Consider the following 24,357-nt stretch of genomic DNA (forward strand, 5'->3'; position numbering starts at 1 on the left):
TTAGGGATGTGATTTTTTTATTTTAAACAATATTTTTATACCAGCAAAAGCCCTAGTATAGATCCAGTTATCCAGCAAAAATGTGTTTTTGCTAGTAGCTAGCTTATTTAGTTTAGGAAATTGGTATAAGCCATTGTCTCTCAATCTTTCCTGACAACTGTACCCCTTTCAGGAGTCTGATTTGTCTTGCATACCCCCAAGTTTCACCTCACATGAAAACTACTTGCTTACACAATGAGACCTAAAAATGCAAAAGTGTCACAGCACACTAGTATTGAAAAATTGCTTACTTTCTCATTTTTATCAATTGGAATATAAATATTGTACTTACATTTCAGTGTAGAGTATATAGAGCAGTATAAACAAGTCATTGTCTCTATGAAATTTTAGTTTGTACTGACTTTGCTAGTGCTTTTTATGCAGCCTATTGCAAAACTAGGCAGATATATAGATGGGTTGATGTACTCCCTGGAAGACCTCTGTGTACCCCCAGAGATACGTGTATCCCTGATTGAGAACCATTGGTATAAGCCATCTGCAAGCAAAAGCACATTTTTTTTTGCCCATTAGAACAGCGTTTCTCAAACTGAGGGGGGTCTCGACCCCAAAGGGGGTCATAAGACTGTTGTAGGGGGGTTGCAAAACTGGTTGCTGCTGGCTGAGCAGCCTGCTGTGAAGGCAGCATTGCCGGCAGCAGAGAAGTAAGGGTGGCAATACCATACCATGCCACCCTTACTTCTCCGATGCTGCTGGCGGGTGGTGCTGTTTTCAGAGCTAAGCACCTGGGCAACAGCCTCTGCCCTCCGCTCTGCCTTCACAGCTAGGTATTCCATGACAACAAGGCCATATTGATTTTGTCACTTCCTTAAGCAACAGCCTTGTTGTCATGGAATGTGGTCTATCACTTTTGTAGTTTATTGTTGAAGTTGGACAGCCTTCACTCTAACAGGAGGAAAAAATAGGTAGCAAAAATAAAAAATATACAGTATTGTAATTTCTGAAATAAGCAAATTAATTTTGTTAAAACAATTGATCGTTGTACGTGGCATGAAGAGGGGAGCTGAAGCCAACCTAGATGGTGGAGAACAGGAGTCATAACTGCAGTAAAACAACCCAACCCCCCCTTTCACCCCACCTCCCAAATACTGCAGTTCTTATTTGGCATTTGGGTTTATTTACACTGGCTCAGAAGACAATCCAAGTCCCCAGTGTGTTCTGTGCAGTGAAATTTTGGTCAATAACAGCCTAAAACCAAATAAACTCCAGTGACATTTACAAACAAAACACCCTACACATGTGGAGATGTCTGTGGAATTTTTGGAAAGAAAACTTCATGAACTTGAGCAACAAAAACTGTTATACATAAATGAGAAACTATGACTGCCAAAACCCTGTGTGAATGCATCCGACGAAGTGGGCATTCACCCACGAAAGCTTATGCTCCAATACATCTGTTAGTCTTAAAGGTGCCACAGGACTCTCTGTTGCTTTTTACAAAACCCTGGAGGTGTCTTATGCTGTTTCACTTTTAATCTCCAGGCAAAAAAGCCTCACAACATTGCTGAATCTCTCATTCTTCCCACAGCTAAACAAATGTGTGAGATTATTGATTGGCAAAGATGCTGCTGCTCATATGAGCTCTATTACATTATCAAACGATACAGTGAGTTGTTGTATTGAGAATATGTCCAATGACATGCAACAGCAAGTGGTGGAAAGGGTTAAAAAGAGCAAGTTCTTTACATATTGATGAATCCACCAATGTTTCAGGAGCAGCACAGTTACTGATCTACATTCGCTACATTTGGGAAACACAGTAAAAGAAGACTTTCTTTTCTGCAAAGCACTGCCAACATATATGAGAGGAGAGGAAATATTTAAGATCCTTCACACCTTTATAATGGGGGAACACATTAACTGGAACAGCTGTGTAGCTTTCGCAGCATCAGTGCAGATTGCTGTGTCTGGTACCAAGGGTGGGCTTGTTGGCAGACTTAAAGAAGTGGCCCCAGAAGCCCAATGGACACACTGCATGATCCACAGGGAACCTCTGGCTGGCAGGAACGTGGATCCTTATGTTAAATCAATTTTGAGTCAAGCTGTAGCAATCGTTAATTTTATTAAAGCAAAGCTGCTGAATTCCTGACTTTTTAACAGTCTCTGTGGAGAAATGGTATTGGAGAATCAGCACTTTTTACTACACACAGAGGCTCACCGGCTGTCGCGGGGAAGAGTTCTAACCCGTCTCTTTAAATTCAGAGATTAGGTGCATTTGTTTCTGATTGAAGTGGATTCTACCCTGAAGAAGCATTTAAGTGACATCAAATGGTTGGCAGCACTCTCATATCTAGCAAATATTTTGGTGTTTAAATTCATTGAATGAGTCACTACAAGGAACTAAAACAAACATTCTCAAACTCAACGACAAAATTCATGCCTTTACTAAAAAACTTGATCTTTGGCAATTACAAGTTAACAAAAATTTTCAAATGTTTTGTACACTGAATGATCTCCTGGAAATTTCATCCAGTGATGTCACTGTTGGAGATATAAAAGAGCACGTAGCTGAACACCTCTCTACACTGAACAGGTAGTTGCTGCTTGGCATTGGGTGCTACACACCTGAGGTGACAAGGCATCCCCATAGATCCGTACTTTGATGACTAGTTTCCAAAAGCACCATTTCCCTAAGGGATCCAGCGGGTCCTTCAGACAGCATTTGCCTTTTTTCCCGTTTGTAGGGCCAAGTCTAAATCTGGAGAAGGCCTTGTGTTTGCTCCAAGTCCGAGGGTGGAATTCATAGGAGCTGTCCTGGACTCTGTCACACGGCAAGGCTTCTCCCCAGCTTCCAGACACGCACTGCCTCGCCCAGTCTCCTTTAAATAGGTTTATGTTTTTCGAACATAAATAAACCAAACACAAAGAGCTGCTCAGCTCCCCCTTCTCAGCTAGCTCCCTTCTCCTTCTGTAGCACTGGTCCCAGGGCTGCCTTGCTGAGCTCCTGGACCCCACCATAGGAATTAGTTCTACTCTGTTGCTGCTCTCTTCAGGCACAGCCTGTCCTAATGACTCCCTCCTTCCTGCCCCTGACAGGACATTATAGCCCCAGGTGTAGCCAGGCCCCCTCTAATTGGTCAATTCTCTCTCCAGGATTGAGCATTGCTGTTTCTCTTTCTCAGCCTCCACCTGAAGCCAGGCTAACTCTTGTTCCATACCTACAAACTGCTAAATAATCTTCCCTCCTCCAGCTTTTGTTGAGTCCTCTTAAGCTGCTCCCGCAAGGCTTGGGGATGTTTCGGGAGCTCTCTCGGCCCTCTTTGCTCTTGGCTCTGCCAATGTATCATGAAGGGGCAATAGTCTCTCCAGAGTCAGGACTGACTACTTTACCCAGGGGTGCGTCTTCGCTGCAAAGTTAAATGCTGTTACCTACACTCAAGTTAGGCTACCCTGGGTGACAGCAGCAGCACTGTGAAATGACACTCCAGCTGCTGGGTCCAGATCAGGGCTGCACTCACTCACTCAGGTGAGGCACTAAGACCTCGGGGGCATATCCCAGGGTTCTTAGAGCTGCAGCAAGCTGAGCCACTCTACGAATTCTGTGGGAGAACTCGTCTGTCATTGCTGAGTGCACATGAGGAATTCTGGGAAGGATTCATAGAATCATAGAATATCAGAGTTGGAAGGGACCTCAAGAGGTCATCTAGTCCAACCCCCTGCTCAAAGCAGGACCAATTCCCAGCTAAATCATCCCAGCCAGGGCTTTGTCAAGCCGGGCCTTAAAAACCTCCAAGGAAGGAGACTCCACCACCTCCCTAGGTAACGCATTCCAGTGTTTCACCACCCTCCTAGTGAAATAGTTTTTCCTGATATCCAACCTGGACCTCCCCCACTGCAACTTGAGACCATTGCTCCTTGTTCTGTCATCTGCCACCACTGAGAACAGCCGAGCTCCATCCTCTTTGGAACCCCCCTTCAGGTAGTTGAAGGCTGCTATCAAATCCCCCCTCATTCTTCTCTTCTGGAGACTAAACAATCCCAGTTCTCTCAGCCTCTCCTCATAAGTCATGTGCTCCAGACCCCTAATCATTTTTGTTGCCCTCCGCTGGACTCTTTCCAATTTTTCCACATCCTTCTTGTAGTGTGGGGCCCAAAACTGGACACAGTATTCCAGATGAGGCCTCACCAATGTCGAATAAAGGGGAACGATCACGTTCCTCGATCTGCTGGCAATGCCCCTACTTATACAGCCCAAAATGCCGTTAGCCTTCTTGGCAACAAGAGCACATTGTTGACTCATATCCAGCTTCTCGTCCACTGTGACCCCTAGGTCCTTTTCAGCAGAACTGCTACCTAGCCATTCGGTCCCTAGTCTGTAGCAGTGCATGGGATTCTTCCGTCCTAAGTGCAGGACTCTGCACTTGTCCTTGTTGAACCTCATCAGGTTTTTTTCTGCCCAATCCTCTAATTTGTCTAGGTCCCTCTGTATCCGATCCCTACCCTCTAGTGTATCTACCACGCCTCTTCGCAGTACTCGAGCGGTGTCTGTCCACTTGGCAGGGTGGTCATGCTGCAGCTGACGAGTTGTGCTATGCAAGCTTCAGCCTCTACGTCCTGGCAGGCCAGCCAACTTGAGGGAAATGCACCACATCACTCAAGGCAAGCAGTTGTGTGTGTGAAAGAGAACAGAGTCAGGGGCAAAGCTATGAAGACAAGTTGTGGTAGGGGCTAGTTATAAGGCTGATTTTTGACACCCTTCCACCATATAACTGTTTTTAAATGTCCAGTTAGCCCCACTGACAACCAGGACAGGTTCTGAAAAACAGGCGTAAATGGAATAATTTTTCTTTATTTAAAAAGCCTTTAAAAGAGCTTATTTTAAAATTTATTGCAAAATGTCTAGTTTATTTATGTCCCTCTATCTGCCTGATGAAATCCCATTACATCACAAATTGAAACCAATACTAGATTTTTAGACTGGGTTGTGCAACAGGTTGTTTTCAAGAGTAATATTAATCATGTTTAAGATACTGCCATTAATCAAAAATTAGATCCAAGTCTCTGTTGTAGGCTAGGATGGAGAAAAATGAACCAGTGGTGAATGCATTGTACTGTGGCCAGCAGGGTGCAGGGAGAGAACGAGTGAAGGCAGTTTTATTCATACTGAAATTATAAAGGCTGCTGGACAGTATTGGGCGGTGCTAGTCAGGGTCTCTTACATAATGTGGGGGGCAAGTAACAGCTACTTCCAGGGCAAAGGTAAATGTGGCAAAGACTGAAGAAGCTGTGGTAGGGGGTAGGTGCTCTGCTGCATACCTAAGCTCTGTCACAGGAGAGTGTGGAAATCTGCAAGGTAGTCCCCTCCTCCAGCAAGTTCTCTGGTACTGCTGGTCAGCTGTGCCCCACACTCCTTGCCAGCCACAGCACATTCCCTCTTTTCCCCCACCATTGCCTACAGTCTGCAGGAGCCTGGCATGGAGCACTCAGGAGAGAAATGCATATTGGTTCATTAACCACTGGAATAATTTACATAGGGATGTGGTGGACTCTGTTACTTGGAGTCTTTAAATCCAGGTTGGATGTCTTTCTAAGAGCTGCGCTCTAGCTCAACCAGAAGTTATGGCCTTGATGAAGGAACCACTTGGTGAAATTCTGTGGTCTATGTTCTGCAGAATTAGATGGAATAGAACAGGGATTCTCACATTTCTTTGCACCACGATTCCCTTCTGACAACAAATATTACTACACGACCCCTAGAGGGGACCAAAGGCTGAACTCGCTTGAGCCCTGCTGCCCTGGGCAGGGGGCCAAAGACAAAGCCTGAGCCCCGCTGCCCCAGGCAGGGCAGCCAGAGCCGAAGTTCAAGTCCCGCCGCCCAGGGGCTCAGGCTTCAGCTTTGGCCCCAGCCCCAAGAAGCCTAATGCCAGCCCTGGCGACCCCATTAAAATGGGATTGCGACCCACTCTGGGGTCCCGACCCACAGTTTGAGAACTGCTGGACTAGACGATCCAAATGGTCCCTTAAAATCTTTTAATTTAGTTACTTGGAACCTTTGGCTGACAAATCAGCAACACCTTATTGAACTCACGTCAATGTGTCGGGTGAATTATGAACAATTCATTTGCACTCAACCAAAAGTGTGTGCTGCATTGGTTGTCATAAGTGACATGGCGCTGTGTACATAGGCACCGACTTCTGCTCTCGCCGGTGGGTGCTTGACCCCCCCCTGCCCCTGGCCCCACCCCAACTCGACTCCTGCCCCGCCCCCTCTTGCCCCCGCCCCGCCCCCATTCCAACCCCTTCCCCAAAGTCCCCACCCCAACTCCACCCCCTCCTGCCCCTATTCCGACTCCTTACCCAAATCCCTGTCCCGGCACCGCCTCTTCCCTGCTTCCTCCCCTGAGCGCACCATGTTCCCACTCCTCCTCCTCCCTGCCAGCATGCCACCAAACAGCAGGTAGGTGGAGGGGTGGGGACGCGGCCTGCTCAGGGGAGGAGGTGGAGGAGGAGGTGGGGCATGGGCGGGGGGAGATCTTGGCTGCCGGTGGGTGCAGAGCACCCACTAATTTTTCCCCCTGGGTGCTCCAGCCCTGGAACACCCACAGAGTCGGTGCCTATGGCTGTGTAGTAGTTTCAGCCACAACTACAAAGATACTGATGTCATGTGTTGCTTGTAGGCTGTGCATGTCAGGGACAGATTCTTCCTATGACAATGGCAAAAGCTACGGGCGCATTATAGGAAGTCTCTTGTCTCTCTTTAGTGAGGTTGCAACCAGGCTTCCAAGTCAAGGCTGATTTATCATCTTGAATTAATTTAGGGAAGTCCTCAGGCCATGTGTCCCCTCTGGCCTTATGATTTATGAATCTATGCTTGTAACTTGGAAAAACAGCTTCATATTTTCTAAATGCTAAAGTTAACTCTCAAGGGGAAGTGGATTTTTCCCTTCTGATAATATGAATGAAATTGAACATATTCATTCCAGTAGGAGAGATTATAAAATAGTTTCTGCTGCATTTTGAAGTGTCTCTGATATTTTCTGTGTTGCACTATATATATTGAAAGCTGAGTAAAGCCAGACCTTGGGAATCCCTTGGTAAATAATTTTCAGCATAGTCTTGAAACAGTCATGATTTATTAACACCGGGGTAGCTCCCTCAGTACCCCGTTAGGAGTGGGGTATGGTTGTTCTGGGTGCTATATAGATATACAAGTAGTAGTAGTGGCTGCCTGCAAAGAACGTGCAATCTAAAGAAAAGATGTAACAAATGAATGTGACAAACAGGAAGAGGGTTGGGGGAAAGAAAGGATGATAGGATAGCAGTATTGAGGCCTCTCGTTAGCTGCGTGCTCAACTTGATGGTTCTAAATCCTTTGCAAGTTTAAATAAATAAATGTCAGCTATCCCCAACTGATATTCAAGCTGCCATTGTTAGTTGGTGGATTTCTTCTGTGCATCACAGCAGAGTTGGTATGGAGGAGGGCTTAGAAGAATGCTAGTTTTCAAACAAAAATATATTTTCTAGGGCTGTCAATTAATTGCAGTTAACTCACGTGATTAACTCAAAAAGATTAATCGCCATTAAAAATTAATCGTGATTTATTGCACTGTTAAACAATAGAATACCAATTAAAATGTATTAAATATTTTTGGATGTTTTTCTACATTTTCAAATATATTGATTTCAATTACAACACAGAATAGAAAGTGTACAGTGCTCGCTTTATATTTATTTTTATTATATATGCCCTGTAAAAATGATAAAAGAAATAGTATTTTTCAATTCACCTCATATAAGTACTGTAGTGTAATCTATTTATCATGAAAGCATAACTTACAAATGTAGATTTTTTTTGTTACATAACTGCACTCAAAACAAAGTAAAACTTTAGAGCCTACAAGTCCACCAAGTCCTACTTCTTGTTCAGCCAATCGCTAAGACAAACACGTTTGTTCACATTTACGGGAGATACTGCTTCCTGTTTTTTATTTACAATGTCACCTGAAAAAGAGGACAGATATTAGCATGGCACTTTTGTAGCCGGTGTTGCAAGGTATTTATGTGCCAGATATGCTAAACATTCGTATGTACCTTCATGCTTCGGCCATCATTCCAGAGGACATGCTTCCATGCCGATGATGCTCGTTAAAAAAATGTGTTAATTAAATTTGTGATTGAACTCCTTGGGGGAGAATTGTATGTCTCCTGTTCTGTTTCACCCACATTTTGCCATATATTTCATATTATAGCAGTCTTGGATGATGAACCAGCACATGTTCGTTTTAAGAACACTTTCACTGCAGATTTCACAAAATGTAAAGAAGGTACCAATGTGAGATTTCTAAAAATAGCTTCACCACTTGAATCTGAAGTGCTGTCCAAAATGAGAGTGATGAGGTGTGGAGTATGCTTTCAGAAGTCTTAAAAGAGCAACACTCAGATGTTGAAACTACAGAACTCGAACCACCAAAAACTAAAATCAACCTTCTGCTGGTGGCTTCTGACTCAGATGATGAAAATGAGCATGCGTTGGTCCACTCTGCTTTGGATCATTATTGAGCAGAACCCGACATCGGCATGGACACATGTGCTCGGGAATGGTGGTTGAAGCATGAAGGGACATATGAATCTTTAGCACATCTGGCATGTAAATATCTTGCGACGCCGGTTACAACAGTGCCATATGAACGCCTGTTCTCACTTTCAGGTGACATTGTAAACAAGACGTGGGCAGCATTATCTCCTGCAAATTGTAACCAAACTTGTTTGTCTGAGTGATTGATTGGCTGAAGTAGGACTGAGTGGACGTGTAGGCTCTAAAGTTTTAAATTGTTTTATTTTTGAATGCAGTTATTTTTTGTACATAATTCTACATTTGTAAGTTCAACTTTCATGATAAAGAGATTGCATTACAATACTTGTGTTAGGTGAATTGCAAAATACTATTTCTTTTGTTTTTTATAGTACAAATACATCTAATAAAAATAAATATAAAGTGAGCACTGTACTGTGTTGTAATTGAAATCAATATATTTGAAAATGTAGAAAACATCCAAAAATATTTAAATAAGTGGTATTCTAGTATTATCACGATTAATCATGATTATTTTTTTAATTGTGCGATTAATCATGATTTTTTTAATCACTTGACAGCCCTAATATTGTCATAATTAACATTAAAAAAATAGCAGTGTGTCTCCATCATCAAAGCTGACAGAGAGAAAAGCATGCCGATGGATAATATTTTCAGCATCAAAGCCCGTATAAAATGAGTCCCCCTTCTTGCTAGAGAATAATCTACCTGTGAACAACTTTTACATGGAAAGTGTTATACAAGGATCATTTTGGACCTACTGTCCTCTTCACAGGAAAAAAATACACATTCCAGTTGGCTGGAGAAGGGAGATTTTCTAGGAGAATTGACTCCTGAAAATTTTGAACTTCAACACAATAATATGTGTCCTGACGGTTCGAGTTCTTCTCTAGCTAATCAAGAGTAGGGTCCCTGCTCTACATCCCCCTCCCTTCTGACTAAGTCATGTGATGCTTCTCAAATCCTCGAAGGAAACTACACACCGTATAAGCTCAGCAGACCCAGTCCATACGATACTTCTGAGTTGTTTTGGGGCATGTGATGTTATAAACAGAAGGTTTTTTATCACATGTGGAATTATGCCCATAAAGGCCATCACCTGTGTCTTGGTCGGGTTAGCACAAAGCAGGTTCTTATTGTAATAAATTAAGAGGTTGCTCAGTGTATGTCATCTGTTCTCGAGAGCAGCAAAATCCTTCTCCTGTGATGTAATGCATAGATCATCAGCAAATATAAAGCTCCGCGTATTGCTCTGTATGGGCTGGTGATTGGTATATCTGTTGAAGAGGATTGGTTCCAACACACTGCCCTGTGGGAGGTCATTTCGTTGTTGTCTCCAGTGGGTCTGTTTTTTGCACAGTTTTACGTAAAAACATCTGTTCTCCAGTTCTCCAGAAGAGATTGGATGAGCTGCACTAGGCAGTCATTGTGTGTCATATTATAGACTTTGGCAAGCAAGTTTTGGTGGTTGACTGTATTGTATGCCACTGATAGATCTAGGAACATAGTGCCTGTTATCATCCCTCTCTCAAGTCCATCTTCTCTGTGCTGAGTGATATTTAATATTTGGCCAGTACAGGACTTGCCTGATCTAAATCTAGCATGTTCGGTATTAGATGCTGTTCGATATGAGGTGAGAGGCGATAAAGAATTAGAAGAACCAGCTTCGCATCAACAAGACATAGGTGACGGCCTTTCACCTACACCAACGAGAAGCCAAGCGGAAACTAAACGTCACCTGGGATGGAATCCCACTGGCTCATCCCCCAAACCCTGTCTACCTGGGGGTGACATTGGACTGGACACTTTTCCTCAAAGTACATGTAGAGAAGATAAAAGGGAAAGTTAGCGCCCATCAACAACATTCTCTGAAAATTGATCACCTCAGTTACTTTGCGAACCACTGCTATTGCCTTGTGCTACTCCTTAGCAAAGTATGCATATCCAATATGGAAACAATCTGTCCATGCTAAGAAACTAGACTCTGTTCTAACCTACTGTTGTCCTGGAATAACAGGATATCTAAAGCCAACACCAAAGGATAACCTGTATTTACTGGCTGGCATTGCACCACTTGATCTCAGGAGGAAGGTAGCAAGCCAAAGGGAAAGATCATGGCAGATGGAAGATCCAAGGCATCCATTATATGGTCATATAGGAGTACTCAAACTCCTTAAATCGTGAAAGAGTTTTATAACCAGTATTATGCCTTTGGATACGAAAGCTGGCAAGGCACAACTGAGGTTATGGAAGGAAAGACTATGTGCAGTCAGACGCACTGAAATAGATGTGGAACTCGAGAAAGACCTTCCCAGAGGGGACCACACCGACTGGTCGATGCGACAATGCCTTAACCACCTGTGCAAGCAAACTGGTAGATCAAAGACTAATATGATCAAATGGGGCTACTCTAATGACACAAATATATGAGAGTGCGGTGCAGACCATGGACCACCTGCTTGTTTGCCGACTCTTTGGGGAGACCTGTGTGAAGGAGAACCTCGCTGCAGCGATGGAAAGAGCCATCGCTTGTCCATAGTTCTGGTAAAACATCTAGTTTGTGACAAGGATATGGGAAGAAGAAGATGCCCATAAATCTTTATGGGCTGGAAATAGCTCAGTACATATAGTTTTATGCACATAACACTTCATACAGTGAAAATACTCCAACACGTAAAAACTTATGCAAAGAAATACTTAAAAAATAAAAGATTAACTAACTGGTGCTGTTAGGGTAAATTTGTAGGCCCAGTTATCACAACTGTAATCTCAATTGTAAACAGTGAGTGAAAGTTCACAAAATGTCACAATAATCTATAACAACAAATGTTGATGAGGAAAAAGTGTAAAAAGGAGACAGAAAAGAATGAATTAGTACAAATGAAAAAGGCCTACTGAAATAAATAAAGGACTGTGTTAAGGTGATGCCTGGTAAACAAGAAAAGTGTGTGACTGAAAATTAATGAACCAAAATTGGTGTATCAGAAATTAGATCTAATTGGTGAACAAAATAATGAGGGGATGGGCTATTCTTCCCATCACTCCCTTTGGAGTCCTAAGAGAAAAGACTTTGGAGTAAATCAAAATCAAGACGAGAAACAACTGCAACTCTGGCTAACTAAAAGTTGGGAGAACAGGAAGGAGTGAGCTTCATGGCTGCCACCCCCACAGTCTCCTGGGGCCCTGGGATCTACTGTTACATTGTTGGGCCTTTGTCCTCCTTATCCTGAGATGTCCTGATCAGACCTGGCCAGACCCAGATGCCATTGCCACCTTCACTGACTTTGATTGAATCCCAAACATGACTTTGTCTTCTCTTCCTCCCCCATCTTGCCTCCCCGCACATTATTGTGTGTTTTCTTTCCCCACCTTATTTTTCTTTTTCCTATTCCTCCCCTTTTGCCTTCTGTATAGTTTGCAACACTGCAGTAAGCCTGTAACCAGAAAGAGACAGCCAGATGCAGTGCCCTAAACAGCCTGATAGTGGGAAAAGTTTGCCGGGTCTTGGAGTGGCTGATAGAATCATGTGCTTGGCCTGAGTTTCTCCAGCAGTGAGTTTGTTGTGAGTGAGAGTCAATGCCAGAGAAAACACAGTTTCTGTCTATCTTTGCTGTTCATTTCTCTTCCCTTTTGTGTGTTTTTGTCTTGTTCGGTCTTTAGGAAATGGGATTGGCCTTTAACAATGGCAGTGACAGCAACTCCAGCCCATCTGAGGACAGGGGACTGGACTCAATGACCTCTCGAGGTCCCTTCCAGTCCTAGAGTCTATGAATCTCAACTAATTCTTCTCTTTTCCCCAAGGAAGATGGTTATTACCATCTTTAATACCATCTGAAGCATCCCCGCTGTTTGGCCTCACTATCACTCTTGGAAAGACACAGGTCTTTTTACAACCAGCATCTCATTCCAATGCCCCAGTACCAGCCATCTTCATCCAAGGCACACAGCTGAAAAACGTGGATCAGTTCAAGTATTTGGACAGCACCATCTTGAGTGATGATTCCCTTGATAAGGAAATTTCCTCAAGAATTAGTAAAGCCAGCCAGGCCCTTGGCCAACTCTGAACAAAAGTCCCTAGCCAACACAACATTCGTCTCTCCACCAAATTGAAGATCTACAGTGCAGTGGTTCTAACATCTCTCTGTATGGATCTGAGACATGAACTCTTTATAGACAGCACATTAAACAGCTTGTGCAATTTCCTCCGCTCAATAATGACCATTTGCTGGCAGGATAGAGTGATCAATATTAAGATCCTTGAAAGAGCAAACACAACCAGAATTGAGGAAATGCTACTGAGAGCACAACTTAGGTGGACCAAACATGTTATCAGAATAGAAGACCACCATCTCCCAAAACAGATCTTGTATGGGGAGCTGAGGAAGGGCAAAAGAAAGAAGGGTCATCAGTATAAGCGCTTCAAAGATAACCTGAAGAGCTGGCGTACAGTGGGCTGGCATCAATCTTAAAGAACTGTAGCAAATGGCTCAGAACAGGACTCACTTGACAGTCTCTGACAAGATCAGCATGCCACAGGTTTGAGCAGGATCGAGGAAATCATCTCTACGCTGCATGTGAAAGGCACCACAGAACTGCATCATCAAACATCATAGATATAGACTTCCCATGCCCTCAGTGCGGCCGACTCTGTGCATCAGGGTTCAGACTTCAGAGTCATATGCGTAGCCATAGATGAGAACTGAGACAATATCATCATCATTGTCAGCGATGGACTACCAACATCACCTGAATGACTGTCAGATTCGGGGTGTATGTGTGTGTGTTCCTTTTAAACACTTTGCCCAGCCAGTGGGAACAAAAGATGTTGTTAAAACAAAAGCCTTATTTAATAACTTTACATTTCATATGTTTTATTGTTTTTCCTTCTTTTTCTTTATCTTTAATAAAAAGTTTAAAAAAGGTGTTTAAAGTTGTGCTTGCCATGGTACTAAGCAGGCTGAAGTTTCTATATGCTAAACCTCGAACTTTGGGCAGTAACAGGGTTGTTAACATCTTTTTCTCTTTGGGCCCATATATTCCATCTACATTAATACAACAAATCTTGGAATCTATGAGTATGGTGAAAACATCTAGTATCTGTGGATGCTGATTGTCATGTTCTGATTTGGCCTTTTTGATGTGGTTGCACCCATGCACCAGTTCCCACTGGTATATAGCTGGGACTTCATCACAAAAAAAACGAATACCCCTATGCACATTGTGTTAAGTGTCTTAAAACCATAGGAGAGAGAATCTATTTCCTCCCTATATCCTATGTTATCCCTTTTGCTAGAATGGATGCGGTAGGTATCCCCCATCCTGCAACATTCCAGCCAACCCTGTAACTGCTCCTCACTCCTGCTTCACCCTCCCACTTCCAGCCCTTCTCTTCCCCTTTCTGCTGCTCAGGACTCCCAGGCTCACCAAAATGTGGGTGTTTGGGTCCAGAAACTGATGATGAGTTTTAAGTCAGCGCCTAGTTCAGCTTCCTACTGTCAAGGGATCTTGAAACAGTGCAGCTGCTGCTGTCTGCAGCTGGGCTGGGAGAGGCGGTGAAGTGTCCCTTTGCTATCTCCCTGGAGAAGAAGGGGATATATAGCGTCATGCAGAGCTGGGATGAGGGAATATGACTGAACTCGAAGGGAGACAGCTCATTAAAAGGGAAAGTGATGCGACCAACTACTAGATACCATTGGGGTGAAGGAATGGGCATGGGGACTTCTACCGAACTGCCCAGGAGACACCTGTGGTCAGCTAGAGAGAACTGAGGAGAAAGGTATTTCATTATGTTTCTCAGACGTTCCTCTTCTCTTTCCTGGGTGGGTGGGTACTTCAGAATGCCCTCTGACAATGGCAGCCCAGCTGGAGCACAGTGCTGAGGTGATCAAAGCGCTGAAGAATGGAGGAGCCCATCTGGATTTCAGGACTCGGGAGGGAATGACAGCTCTTCATAAGGCCATCCGGTGCCGGAACCACATTGCCCTGATGGTGAGTCCTGGGGAAGGTGAGATGTGCTGGCAAGGCCACCTGGCCCTGAAGGGGTCAGACTGGGAAGGGGGGATCTGGGGCACTGCTATCCCTTCCACTTTCCTACTACTCCCAAGATGTATGCTGCCCTCTCCTTAAGTTACCCTGCTTTCCTGCCATCCCCCTTCCCTCCTTTGTGTATGGTCTGGGTAGAACCTAAGCTCTCTGCAGCCAGGATATTGTCTTCAGACCTCTCTGGAACACATAGTGCACAGCTGTTTATAACTAATTGTAAGCTGGTTACGTGAGCTCTGGGATGGAGTGAGTCCTGCACTCTGCTAGGGCTAGAGACAACTATCCCCTCCCTTCCCCTGCAGGTTTTGTACTGTCTTGTTCTTGATCTTTGTAACATTCAGACCCCAGAGAAATCCCCAGTGAATCTTGCACTCTTCCTGCAGACACTCTTAGACCTGGGTGCCTCCCCGGATTACAAGGACAGCCGAGGATTAACTCCTTTGTACCACAGTGCCATGGTTGGAGGGGACCCATACTGCTGCGAGCTTCTGCTTCATGACTATGCCAAGGTGGGCTGTGTAGATGAGAATGGCTGGCAAGAAATCCACCAGGTGAGTCTAGAAGAGTGGCATGATGGAAGCCACTTAGATTAGAGCCTTATATTTTATGGTTGTCCATGTGAACGTATTCTTAAAATAGGTTATGGTTTAGGCACCCCCACAATAAATGCTTTTCTGTTGTCAGTGGTTTGGGTTTTCCCCAAAGGAGACTTCTCCCCATACCCAGGCATTTCTGACAGCCAGGACACTCATCTCTGAGGACAGCCAGGATACCAATCGCTAGCATGGGAAACAAGATGCTTTTTACTGAATTAGTCAGTACAGAGATGCATCCATCCTGTGGTCTTCATTGCAGCTCTTTGCAGTTGCCCCTGACGCTCAGTCTGGAATCTCTATATAGACCAGAGTTAGAAGGGAGATTCTGGCTTTCTGTCGTTGTCCTTCCCCTTCTGTATCTTAGGGCTTGTCTTCACTAGGAAATTACACTGTTAGAATAGATGGGGTTTATCCAGGAGCAGCTGATGCAACATTGACCGCTCTGGATACAAAGTTGTGGTCAGTTTTGTGTTAGTTAACATGACTCCTCAAGGACATGTTCTACCTCGATGTACGTTCTCTATACATCTGTGTATTGACTAATTACACCTCTACCCTGATATAACGCAACCCGATATAACACAGATTCGGATATAATGCGGTAAGGCAGTGCTCCTGGGGGCAGGGCTGCGCGCTCCGGTGGATCAAAGCAAGTGCAATATAATGCAGTTTCATCTATAACGCGGTAAGATTTTTTGGCTCCCAAGGACAGTGTTTTATTGGGGTAGAGGTGTACTTCTCGTGTCTTGTAAGCAAGACATGAGAAGTAAGTCTTCTGTTCTGCTGCACACTGATTAGGCCTCAGTATAGTGTGGAGTATAGTGTCCAGTTCTGGGTGCCATATTTCAGGAAAGAGGTGAACATGTTGGAAAAAGTCAAGAGAAGAGCAACAAAAATGATTAAATGTCTAGAAAACGTGACTTATGAAGGAAGATTGAAGGAATTGGGTGTGTTTAGTCTGGAGAAGAGAAGACTGATGGGGGAACATAACAGTTTTCAAGTACATAAAAGGTTGTTACAAGGAGGAGGGGAAAAAATTGTTCTTGTTAACCTCTGAGAATAGGACAAAAAGCAATGGGCTTAAATTGTAGCAAGGCAGTTTAGGTTGGACATTAGAAATAAATTGCCTAGAGAGGTTGTAGAATCTCCATCATTGGAAGTTTTTAAAAGCAGATTAGACAAACACCTGTCAGGGATGGTCTAGATAATAGTCCTGCCATAACATGCAAGGGACTGGACTAGATGACATCTTAAGGTTCCTTCGATTCTATGATTCTGTGATGTAATTGTTTAGTGAAGATAAGACCACAGGAGGATGGGTTTGACTTTCGCTACAGGGTGAAAGGCATTTGTTAAAGTCTGAAAGGTGTTTTAGAACAGAATAGCTATGATTTGCTTGGCCTGGCATGTTCTGTACCCTGCCATGTGGCTGTATTCACAAGCCATTTCCAAATTACTTTCAAATCTGTGTGAATGGGTCCAAAACTTTTTTGTTCTTCCTTATCGTCTTTCTCTTTCTCTGTTTCTTTTTGAGTAGGCGTGTCGCTATGGCCATGTGCAGCACCTGGAGCATCTTCTCTTCTATGGAGCTGACATGACTTCACAGAATGCCTCAGGAAACACGGCGCTCCATATCTGCGCTCTATATAATCAGGTGAGGAGAGAGGCCTGAGGCACATGGCATCAGAACAGGGGATACACGACTGTAGTCACCAGGGCAGGGGGCACACAGACCAACAGGGAGGGGACATGGGGATAGAGAATACATAGGCTTGGGTATATCCTCTTGCTGTTACTCCTAAACCTAGAGTTGGAAATGAGCTGTTGGGTCCAATTTAGTTCTCGGTCCTTGGCCAATGCAGGATTGACCCGTTTGTACACGTTATCCAGTCTAATTTGAAATTCCCCAAGGGATAGATCTCTCAGCCCTTCCCTTGGGGAGATGATTCCGCTGTCTAATACAGACCATTGCCAAGGAATGTTTCCTGATATTCTGTCTGACTTTTTCCTTAACTGCTCATAGTTAAACCCCTGGTATGCCAAACGAATGGTGAAAGAGCGGCAGGAGTAGAGGCCTCCATCATAAAGCAGGAAGGGATAGTTCCTTTCTTAACAGCTCTGGTGTCACCATATTTGGAATATTATATTCAGTTTAGAGGCCCTCAGTACCAGAAAGATACGATAAACTAAAGAAAATCTATAGAATAGGAAGTGAACTGCTTGGAGGATTGGAGGGACTTCATTCTCTGGAGAGATGATACAGAGTTTCAATCTTTTAGTTTGTCAAAAAGTTGTGAGGAAACTAGGGCTGTCGATTAATCGCAGTTAACTCACGCGATTAACTCAAAAAACTTAATCGTGATAAAAAAATTAAATACAATTAATCACAGTTTTAATCGCACTGTTAAAAAATAGAATACCAATTGAAATTTATTAAATATTTTGGATGTTTATCTACATTTTCATATATATTGTATTCTGTGTTGTAACTGAAATCAAAGCGTATATGATTTTACTACAGATATTTGCACTGTGAAAATGATAAAAGAAATAGTATTTTTCAATTCACCTCATACAAGTACTGTAGTGCAATCTCTTCATCGTGAAAGTGCAACTTACAAATGTAGATTTTTTGTTACATAACTGCATTCAAAAACAAAAAATGTAAAACTTCAGAGCCTACAAGTCCACTCAGTCCTACTTCTTGTTCAGCCAATCGCTAAGACAGACACGTTTGTTTACATTTACAGGAGATAATGCTGCCCTCTTCTTATTTACAATGTCACCAGAAAGTGAGAACAGGCATTTGCATGGCACTTTTGTAGCTGTCATTGCAAGGTATTTATGTGCCAGATATGCTAAACAGTCGTATGCCCCTTTATGCTTCGGCCACCATTCCAGAGGACATACTTCCATGCTGATGACGCTTGTTAAAAAAAATGTGTTAATTAAATTTGTGAGTGAACTCCTTGAGGGAGAATTGTATGTCCCCTGCTCTGTTTTACCCTTATTTATTCTGCTATATATTTCATATTATAGCAGTCTCGGATGATGACCCAGTACATTTTAAGAACACTTTCACTGCAGATTTCACAAAATGTAAAGACGGTACCAATGTGAGATTTCTAAAGATAGCTATAGCACTCAACCCAAGGTTTAAGAATCTGAGGTGCCTTCCAAAATCTGAGAAGGATGAGGTGTGGAGCATGCTTTCAGAAGTCTTAAAAGAGCAACACTCAGATGTGGAAACTACAGAACCCGAACCGCCAAAAAATTAAAATCAACCTTCTGCTGGTGGCATCTGACTCAGTTAATGAAAATGGACATGCATCCGTCCCACTGCTTTGGATTATTATTGAGCAGAACCCATTGTCAGCATGGACGCATGTCTCCTGGAATGACGGTTGAAGCATGAAGGGATATATGAATCTTTAGCACATCTGGCATGTAAATATCTTGTGACGCCGGCTACAACAGTGCCACAAGAATGCCTGTTCTCGCTTTCAGGTGAGCTTGTAAACAAGACGCGGGCAGCTATCTCCTGCAATGTAAACAAACCTGTTTGTCTGAGCGATTGGCTGAACAAGAAGTTGGACTGATCAGGTTTTTTTGTACATAATTCTACATTTGTAAGTTCAATTTTCATGATTATAGAGGAGTGGACTCACCCCTGCAGCGCCTCCTGCTGGTCGTCTCTGGGAATTAGCTCTTCCAGCGTCCTGGAGCACCCTCTGCAGGCCGGTGGTCTGCCTGTCCTCTGGCCCTGTGTCCCTCCCAGGACCCTGGTGCCCTTTGCTCTGGGTGCTGCCCCCTGGCAGTACCCCACAGATCTGGGTCTCCCCTCCCTGGGGAACCCCCACCCACTGTCCCCACCTTGCCTCAGTACTAGGTCACTGGCAGTCATCAACTAGCCCCCACTCCCTGGGGCAGACTGCAGTATAGGCCACTCATCACTGGCAAGGAGGGTTTGGACCTGCTGCCTTGGCCTAGCCCTGGGCTGCCCTCTGCAACCCCCAGCACCCCTTGGCCTTCTGCTAGGCTTTAGCCTGGGGCTTTCCAGCCTGGAGCTCCCCAGCTCCCCAGCCTTTCCCCAGCCCTGCTCCACTCAGGTACCCTGTCTCTAGCTCCCTGCAGCCAGGCCCTTCTCTCTCTAAAGGCAGAGAGAAACTCTGGCCTGAGCGCCTGGCTCCCAGCCTTTTTATACAGGCCAGCTGTGGCTACTTCCCCAATCAGCCCAGCGTTTAGAGCTGCAGCCTTCTGCCAGGGCTGATTTAAGCTCTTCCAGGCAGGAGTGGGGTAACCACCCCGCTACAATGACAAAGAGATTGCACTACAATACGTCTATGAGGTGAATTGAAAAATACTATTTTATTTTTTTACAGTGCAAATACTTGTAATCAAAAATAAATATAGTGTGAGCCCTGTACACTTCGTATTCTGTGTTATAATTGCAATAAACATATTTGAAAATGTAGAAAACATCCAAAATATTTAAATAAATGGTTTTCTATTATTGTTTAACAGTGCGATTAATTGTGATTAATCGCGATTATTATTTTTAATCCCTTGACAGCAGTAGAGGAAACATAAATCTGCAGCCATCCAAAGTGTGTAAATATCAGGGAGGGAGGGTAATCCTTGACTTTGTTACAAGGCGGGTAGCTTGGAGTAAATGGCTGAAATTAAGAAAGGGTAAATTAAGGGTGGATATCAGGAAAAAGCTCCTGCCAGTGAGACTTGCTTGAATGTAGGATAGCCCCCAAAGGAAGGGGGTTGAGCCCACTAACAATGCAGGGAGCAGTCCTGCAATATGGGGTTTGCAGGGATCAGTCGGAAATAGGGTCTTTCCATTGATAATTTCTGTTGGCATCCGAGAGGAGGTTGTTTGGCAGTTGTTTCCTGCCCTTCAGCGCTGTTTTATATTACTGGGTGTCTGCTAGTCTTCATTGGCAGGCTGAGTGTATGGCTAGAGGGAGCCAGAGGCAGGAGACTAGGCACGAGTTGCCTTCCGTACATGGCAGCTTCTTTCAGATATTCACACACCGAGAGACCTCCCTGGGGGAAGAGCCTGATGTCCTCTGAGCAATCTCAGAGGTTCTCGCTGAGGCGCCATGGCAGGTTGTGGTGGAATGATGCACGCTGGGACACAGGGATCCTGCCAGGAGGAGGCAGTGTCTGCAGTGTGGCCTGGCACCGCCCCTGCACCACCAGCAGGAACAACTTTTGAGGGACTCTTCACAGCCAGGCCAGGCACACACAGCTTCAGGCCTCCTGAGTGATGGTTTCTTTGTTGTTTTGTCTTTTAAATGGCGTTAACAGTCGATCATTTATGTAGAGGGGCCCAAGTGGGGGACAAGTAATATGTTATATTTGAGGCGTTTCTCCTGCCGGAGCCAGAGGCCAGAAGGGTGGGAAATTATTTAAGTGCGAATCCCCTGGTGTGGTACCTGTGGTAGTCTATGTGGTGAGGAGGCTTGATGTAGGTGATGTGGGATTAGATGCGGGGACAGTGTGTGCTGTGAGAGGCCAGGAGGTGTCGTCAATTTGTGTACTGTCTTCTTTCTTTCTGAGAGTGAGTCTTAAAAATCAAGAGGAGGAGATAAAAGGGTGTGAGTCCATGAGTGAGAGAGGCCCTTGGGGTTAAGGGTAGGGACGGTATTGAATTCTTCCCTCTGCTGTTTCTGTGAGAGTGAGACTGGTGGGGTAGGGTGCAAAGACCATGGAAGTCAGTGCTTGTGCTGTGCGCCCCTCCCTTTGGCTGTCGTGGCAGTGCGGTTCTAGGGAGGGGGAGGACACAGAGCTTGGAGTAATATGGGGAATGTTTGTTTTGAGAAGGATGGCATTATAGGCCACGAGAGGGCCTTAGCTGGGAGATACAGTGGCTGGCTAGTGAATGGGTGCTAGGTTAGGAAGGGGATTTTAGTTTAAGATGTCTCTTGCAGCGAGCCCTGGGGGGGGTCACTCTTCGGGTACTCAACCACAGCAGCTATGTCCCCTCGGTGGCTTAAGGCTAAGTGACTGAGAAGATGGAACAATGCTGCTATACGCTGGGAATGTGGAGGCCCAGGATGGGGTCTGGTTGCAGGCGGTTGCATTCCTCAGTCCCTCTGGTAGTTAGAAAGGAGGTACATGGTAATAAATAGGTAAGGAGACTGTGTAAACCAGGAGCAGGATGTTTAATTTTTCCCCTTTGGTTTCACCTTCTCAAGAGGGGGCGTTGTTGGGAGACAAGGCTGCTGGCCTTTGGTTCATGATGATTAATGCTTAGTCAGGGGAAAATAAAACATCAGCTGTCTGTAGTTTAATAAAAGATAACACCCCTGGCTTCCTGTGCATGGCCACAATCTGGATGGAGGGCGTGGCGGGGCCGGTCCTGGCACAGGTGTCAGGTACCTCATGAACCCAGGGGAAATCAGCAGGGAGGAGGTGTGGCTGTGCGGAATGTATCTAGCCTACAGTGCAGAAAATCGCCCTGTCTAAAATTGGGTCTGGCAGGGTGTCCAGGCAGTATGTGGATCTTGACGTGGGATTAAGATGGGACTGGGCACTGCTTGCTCTGCTGCACTGCCAAATCATTTCATCAGCAGTCTGAATTCCTCATTACAATGGCAATGGGAACGCAGAGTTTGAGTGATCCCTTCAGTCCGAATGAAGATGAATCTTCTACTGAACATCCAGATGTCCTGGCCACCATGATGACCATAGGCACATCCAAGGTATTTACTGGTCTGACCCAGACAGCTAGCCACACGTTGGACCTAGTTTTGGAGGCAACCAGACCTTAACCTGTGCCATGGACTGATCATGTACTCCTCCGCTTTGAGATTGGGGCTCATCTCTCCTACTGAGAAAGGGGGCCTCCATCCTTGGAGATCAGTGGAACCAGAAAAGTTCCAGACAGCTTAGGAGAATCTTGTTCCACTGACAGACCATTCCTTCAGTGTTTTGGTAGGACACTGTAATACTCTTTTTCCTCTACCATTGATAAGGTGGCCCTAGGCACCCTCTTTGCTGGCTCTATTCTCATAGGTCACCCTGGCTTATGGATGATCTTCAGTAAATGAAGTGAGTGGGAACATGGTCAGAGCACTAGTGGTGGAAGTCTCATGTCAATCAGTTACAGCATAAAGATTTTTTTAAACTCTTACATTGTGCCTGTATGTCGTACAAGATACTCAGGTAACTCTGGACTTTCTCAGTTCGGTAGCTGGTCTGAGTCTCTCCCTGTGTGGGGAAATTACTTTTTGTTTTGGGGACAGAACTGATCAGATTAGGGATGGGCTGTCAGCTTCTGGGGTGGCAGAGCAGGGTCTTCAGGGAACAAAAGCCTTGTCTTCTCTGCTAGAGTCCCAGCTGTGATGCTCACTGAGGAACTGGAAGTGTTGGGAGAACTTCATCTCACAGTTTGTGCTTTGGATCCATGCCCCTGCTGGCTGGTGAAGGCCGGTGGGAAAGTGATGGGCCCCTGGCTTGTGGAGATTAGAGAGGGCAGGCTACACATTGCCCTGAAGGAAACAATAGCGCAGCCTTTACTCAAGAAGTCATCGCGTGACACTGAAAACCTTGGTGTTTTTACTGATGCAGGCTAACATGACTACCCCTTTGAAAACTGAAAATCTAGTTAATTATGGACAGTATGCTGATAACATCCACCGTATGTCCCTGTCTCATCTGACCTGAACAATGCCCTTTCCTCAGCTGGAGAGAACAAGACTTGCAGCATGTGGCCAGAGAGCCTGCTGCTGCTAAGAGGCACAACGCTTTACAGGGAAGATTGTCGCAATGGTGTCTTGCCTTCCTGCCTGCACAGTGTGTGTCGCCCGTTCCTCTTGCTCCCCAGCTGCTTTGGGGAGAACATGAATGTGATCCCAGCGCTGACCGCACAAGGGCCTGGTGGGGGAACTCCCTAGAGGGAGCAGCAAAGCCACTCCATCAGGACCAGCCTCCCCTTGTTGTTTTTCTGGGCTGTGTAGGTTCAGAATTGGGTTTCCCCAAGATTCTGTTCCTTTTTTTGTAAATGGAGTTTTCAGTTTCCTCTGTTTAGGTGGCTGAAAGACCCCAGGCACAAGAAATGATATGCTGTGTTTATTTCTTATTAAACAGATAGTGTTACATTACAGATGATTTATAGCTTGTGGGGTGGCAGCTGCATTAACTGCACAGCTGGGAGACTGGTCTGTCCAGGGGTCTGTCCGCAGGGAACATAAGCCTTTATGGGAGGGATGGAAGAACATTGGCTTCAACACCACAATATCACCTAAACTTTGCTGTGTTTTGACAGAAGCACAGCACCCCCAAAGAGGTAGAAAGGGATGGAACATGTCCAGTGTATGATGGAACATGGAACAGTGTATGATGGGAGCACTTCCAGCCGCTGTGCCCCTGAATGCTAAGCGGTATTTGGAGGAATGGAGCTTGACTGGGTTGTGCGTGGGCAGGAGGGCAGTTCCCCTGAAGCCGTGATGGTGTCAGGAGAGGTGGAGTTGGAGAGACTTGATCTAAGGCTGTAGAAGTGAATTCTGACATTATTACCTTATTTCTCTCCCTTGCAATAGGGAGCTCTCTACGCCTGAATGAACCAAGGTCACCTCTTCCCTCATATCAGTGCTAATAATTTCCTTCTTTCTTCTCTGGTTTTCTTCTCCTAGGAGAGTTGTGCCCGGGTCCTCCTGTTCCGTGGTGCAAGCAAAGAGATTCGGAACTACAACAGCCAGACAGCTTTCCAGGTAGGAGAGTGTGAGGCCATCCCCCCTTTGTTGATGACGGAGAAGTGCCTCGGGACAGTCTTGTTTTAGAGAGCACTGGGAAAGAGTATCAGTAGATAAAGCATAGGTGTGTGCCCAGCGAAGAAGGGGAGTCTGTGTCAACCATTTTCTAGTCACACGTGGGTGTAACCCTTCTGCCATGTGGAGTCGGCAGCCACAAGAGCCTGGTTCAATATCTCGGAGTTCCTCTTAACATTACAAACTAAGCCAACTTGAGCCACAATCCAGAAACCTGGGAAAACTAAACACCAGCCCATGGCACCTCTATGAGGCAATACTTCCCCACTGGCAAGCACTAATTCTGTATAGAACAAGAGAAAACTTGTACTAAGAGGAGAAGGAACACCGTATTAACAAAAACAAT

General features: G+C 44.9%; 1 protein-coding gene across 6 annotated transcripts in view; it reads left to right on the forward strand.

The window, feature by feature from the left end:
- Positions 1 to 24,357, forward strand: part of SHANK3 (SH3 and multiple ankyrin repeat domains 3) — a 650,584-nt gene that overhangs the window by 180,950 nt on the left and 445,277 nt on the right. For all 6 annotated transcript variants that reach the window (XM_054034834.1, XM_054034750.1, XM_054034917.1 and 3 more), the window contains exons 6-9: positions 14,427 to 14,578; positions 15,016 to 15,183; positions 16,766 to 16,882; positions 23,877 to 23,954. In XM_054034834.1, coding sequence (XP_053890809.1) covers positions 14,427 to 14,578; positions 15,016 to 15,183; positions 16,766 to 16,882; positions 23,877 to 23,954 — 515 coding nt within the window. The remainder of the gene's footprint in view (positions 1 to 14,426; positions 14,579 to 15,015; positions 15,184 to 16,765; positions 16,883 to 23,876; positions 23,955 to 24,357) is intronic.

This window comes from Malaclemys terrapin, chromosome 1 (genome assembly GCF_027887155.1).
Source record: "Malaclemys terrapin pileata isolate rMalTer1 chromosome 1, rMalTer1.hap1, whole genome shotgun sequence".
Classification (NCBI taxonomy): domain Eukaryota; kingdom Metazoa; phylum Chordata; order Testudines; family Emydidae; genus Malaclemys; species Malaclemys terrapin.